Genomic DNA, 4,455 nt, shown 5'->3' with positions numbered 1-4,455 from the left:
GGTCTGGTTCTGAGCTGTCAGGAGCACAGCGGTCTGGGATCTGAGCTGTCAGGAGCACGGGCGGTCTGGGGTCTGAGCTGTCAGGAGCACACGCGGTCTGGGGTCTGCGCTGTCAGGAGCACGCGCAGTCTGGGGTCTGCGCTGTCAGGAGCACGCGCGGTCTGGGGTCTGCGCTGTCAGGAGCACGGGCGGTCTGGGGTCTGCGCTGTCAGGAGTGCGCGCGGTCTGGGGTCTGCACTGTCAGGAGCACGTGCGGTCTGGGGTCTGCGCTGTCAGCAGCACCCGCGGTCTGGGGTCTGAGCTGTCAGGAGTGCGTGCGATCTGGGGTCTGCGCTGTCAGGAGCACGGGCGGTCTGGGGTCTGCGCTGTCAGGAGTGCGCGCGGTCTGGGGTCTGCGCTGTCAGGAGCATGGGCGGTCTGGGGTCTGCGCTGTCAGGAGCACAGCGGTCTGGGTTGCGCGGTCTGGGGTCTGCGCTGTCAGGAGCACAGCGGTCTGGGGTCTGAGCTCTCAGCAGCATGGGCGGTCTGGGGTCTGCGCTGTCAGGAGCACGGGCGGTCTGGGGTCTGCGCTGTCAGTCTTTGCTCTGCTCCTGCCTCAGTGGGGTTTTCCACTCACGTGCTGCGTGTGCGCATGAACCCACGTGTGTCATATGTAATGCATCTGAATGAAATCATGTGGCATCCGTAGCTCATACAAAAGTGCCCCAAAACGTATGTTACTAGAAAGGGCTGAATTCCTGTTCTCCCAGGGAGAATACCACCGCATGTCCTCTCCACGCTGAGCCCTCCGCGGACTAAGAAGCCAGAAGATAAAACCTCCACCCTGTTTTCAGTGTTTCTATCCCACCCAGAATTCCAAAGTCCTAACAAAGAAGCTGTTTTAGGAAAAAGGACCCCAAATCAATGTGTGTATGGATTTGTGATTGGGGGCCTCACACTGCGGGCCGAGTGGGGTCATAGTGAATTGTGCTGGCTTCCCTGTCTCTTTCCCACGGGGCTGTGTGCACCTCAAACCCACATCGCCTGTCCTGCCTGTCCCTAGCTGGTACCCGCCATGTCAGTTCTCAACAACCATTTATGGCATTGAAACACAAAATCAGAAAAAGTAACAAAAATACAGCAACAGAAACAAAAATTCTCCTGTTGGCTGGTCTTCCCATCACCTGTGAAAGGAAAGATGATGGTGTCCTTTAAAATGGAAGCTCCTGGCTGGGTGTGGTGGTGGCTCACGCCTGTAATCCAAGCACTTTGGGAGGCTGAGGTCGGTGGATCACCTAAGGTCGGGAGTTCGAGACCAGCCTGACCAACCATGGAGAAATCCCATCTCTACCAAAAATGCAAAATTAGCTGGGTGTGGTGGCACATCCCTGTAATCCCAGCTACTCGGGAGGCTGAGGCAGGAGAATCGCTTGAACCCAGGAGGCAGAGGTTGTGGTGCGAATCTGGGAGGTGCAGCCGAGATGGTGCCATTGCACTCCAGCCTGGGCAACAAGAGCAAAACTCCATCTCAAAAAAAAAAAAAAAAGGAAGCTCCCGTCAGGAACCGGGCACGTGCTGGCCATCAGGGGCTTCACGAGGGCACCGGCCTCTGCTCTCCCCGGGAAGGTTTCCCGGCTCCACGTGGCCCCTCACGTGGAGGCTGCACAGACCTGGAGATCTGTGAGCCTGAGCCCAGGCTGAGTCACTGCAGAGTGAGCCAGGCCAGTGCTACCGTTCCCAGCAAGTCTCTTCTGTCTTTAAGAGACGTTACTGGTGTAGTTTGGCATTCGCTGGGAACGCATGGAGCTCTAACTGCTTCAGTCTGGATAGACCAAAACGGGCCGGCAGACGCGGCCGGCAGTCACTGGAAACGGCCCCTGTGATGCCTGCGTAAGGTTACCCCTGAGAAATGTGTATGATATTAAGTGGAAAAAGGATTTAAGCATTTCATATGACATGACTTCCTGTCAAACATTATCATGATGGTCTAGATTTGTAAGTGAAAAATCGAGACTGAGGGAGAATGCGTGCACAGTGGCAGACGGGCCTTTCTCACAGATGCCTTTCCTGACATGGTCACGCTTTTGACACCCAGGGAGAGACGCGGACACTGGATCTGGCTCAGGAGACGGGGCAGGACCCTCCCCTTTGCTCCGCGTGGACCCCCTTGAACCTGGGGTTCCTGCTGGGTGCTTGAGGGCTGGCAGCCCTGAGATCTGATGGAGGGGGCGCTGTCTGCCCTCTGTGCATGTGGGGGCTTCGCCATAAACGGCTCGGTGTTCAGGAACAGGGTGGGGCTGCGGTGCCCCAGTGGGACCCATGTGGGGTGGGAATGTGAGGCAGGGCGGGCTGAGCAGTAACTCTATCCGCACAGCAGCTCCAGGGCCTTCACCGGGGAGGGCGGCAGCACCTTCCCCAGGGCACCGCAGGACTGGGCCAGCAGCTCACACCTACCCTGTCCTCCTTTTTCAGGCCTGAGTTCACTGTCCCCCAGGCAGCTTCATTGCTGTTTTTAGACACCTCCTGTTGTAGATGTCTCACCGGGTTATCGGTGACCGCAGTGTTCACCACATTACTAAGAGCTTCCATGTGCCTCTGGACAAGTCCTAAGGCTGGTGCTGTCTCAGGACTTCCTGCAAAGGACCCTCTAGGGCCTCCCAGCCTCCCCGGCCTCCCAGCACCGGCCTGGCAAGCATCTTCTCGGCACATCTCCGTCATTTCTTCTTCACTGGCTGACTCTGAACTGAGTGACCTGCACAGCCATCCTGAGAGGGGGGCCTCTGCGCACACCTCTGCCCACCCCGCCCTGCCCTGGAACCGGAGGAGCCTCAGCTTGTCCTGACACTGCCATCTAAGGCCGTCTGCTTGCTCTCAGCGTATGCCTGAAGGTGCAGCCACAGCCGCCCCAACGGGAAGAGCCAAGACTTACTGTAGTCCAGGCTGTAGAAGGCAAAGCCACTCCCCGGGTAGAAGGAGCCTCTCTCTGTCACCGAGAAGCACTGCATTTTCGTGTTCGCTTTCACCGTTTCTTGGATGGTGGTGTCTTCTCCGTTCAGCCAGTTCCAGCTCCTCATACAGCCATCCAGACGAGGGTTTATCTGGAAAGGCAGAGAAATCTCCGTGGCTTCCTGGGAGCGAGAGGCCCATGCCAGACGCCCCAGGCAGTGGGTGGTGCCTTCGCAGCCGCAGCAAGTGCAGACCTACTGCAAAAATGGGCCAATCCCACTGGTGGTGGTGATTTCACAGACGGTTTCCTCACTTTACAAAATGACCCACTGCAGAATACCTGTTTGCACTGGTGTATGCTCAGGAAATACAGGTTAATTTTAAAGCTAGGAAAGGACTGAAAAGGCCACATGGGTCCAAAGTCAAACAATACGGATTGTTTAACCATCCAGCACTCACGTGAATTATTCAATATTCAATATGACTGTGGGCAAATCAGGGCAACCCCCTTATGTGTGAAACAAGGAGGGACAAGCCAGGCAAAATCCCAGAACCAGGCAGTCCGTGGGCCTGGGAAGCAGGTGCCCCTCATAACACTGAAGGGCTGGCTTCAGCACAGGCACTGCCGACACTCAGCACCCACAGACGCGAAGACATGTGTGCCCTTCTCCTGTCTGGTGTGGAAGTGAAAACACCCAGGATGAAGGCTTAGATGTCAGTGCGTGGGGGCTGGAGACAGGTCGGGGGCACAGGCGTGTGCTGTGCTGAAGGGGAGAGAAGGCGGGACCTGGAGAAAGGGCCCACACTGGCCGCCCCACCATGGCTGTTCTTCCCTTATGAGACTCATGGCAGAGTTACAAAACCCAAAATGTTCTTGGAAATTGTCCAAAAAGTTTGTTGTTCTGTTAGGGAATAATTTCATTGTGTCTTGTCTCCACTGAAAAATAGACTACATTATTATCAATTCAGATGAAAACTTAGACGGGTCTCATAAAAAGAGATGGTAAAATTAATGACACAGCTGTACCATGACTTTGTCAAATTCTAGGAAACCTTTCCTTCCTCTAGGTCCTCCCCACACCTGGTTAATCGTAAACACAGGGCCGGGCGTGACTGAGCCTTCCTGACACCATTCCCGGGATCCCAGCACACGGCGCGTCCACACAGGCACAGGTACGGTACTCACAGGCTGCACGAGGTCCTTCTCATGGAAGGGAATGCCTCCCACGGTGAGGTTCAGATGATACAGTCCTCGCTCTGGTTGGAACAAGTCCCCGGCCACCGCGATTTTCATGACAGCGTCCCTGTTGACCTTGATGACCAGATTCCGCGCCAGCTCCTCAACAGAGATCTGAAGAGAGGCAGCGCCATGAGAAGAGGTGGGAGTGCACGTTCTGAAGGGCTCCCAACTGCAGAAAAACCACACTCATCCTCTCCTGAGCCAAGAGGGACCCGACCTCGGGGAGACCACCCGATGCTCACCTGGGCCAAGATGATCCCAATCTCAGGGAGACCACCTCATCCTCACCT

General features: G+C 56.1%; 1 protein-coding gene across 1 annotated transcript in view; it reads right to left on the bottom strand.

The window, feature by feature from the left end:
* GAS6 (growth arrest-specific 6) overlaps positions 1–4,455 on the bottom strand; it is a 60,925-nt gene that overhangs the window by 4,794 nt on the left and 51,676 nt on the right. Inside the window, exons 10-11 of the mRNA XM_011979419.1 lie at positions 4,112–4,276; positions 2,909–3,077 (exon numbers count right to left, since the gene is read on the bottom strand). Of these exons, the coding sequence (XP_011834809.1) occupies positions 2,909–3,077; positions 4,112–4,276 (334 nt within the window). The remainder of the gene's footprint in view (positions 1–2,908; positions 3,078–4,111; positions 4,277–4,455) is intronic.

The sequence above is a fragment of the Mandrillus leucophaeus genome, unplaced genomic scaffold (assembly GCF_000951045.1).
Source record: "Mandrillus leucophaeus isolate KB7577 unplaced genomic scaffold, Mleu.le_1.0 Scaffold201, whole genome shotgun sequence".
Lineage (NCBI taxonomy): Eukaryota > Metazoa > Chordata > Mammalia > Primates > Cercopithecidae > Mandrillus > Mandrillus leucophaeus.
This window is presented reverse-complemented; position numbering and strand designations above follow the sequence as displayed.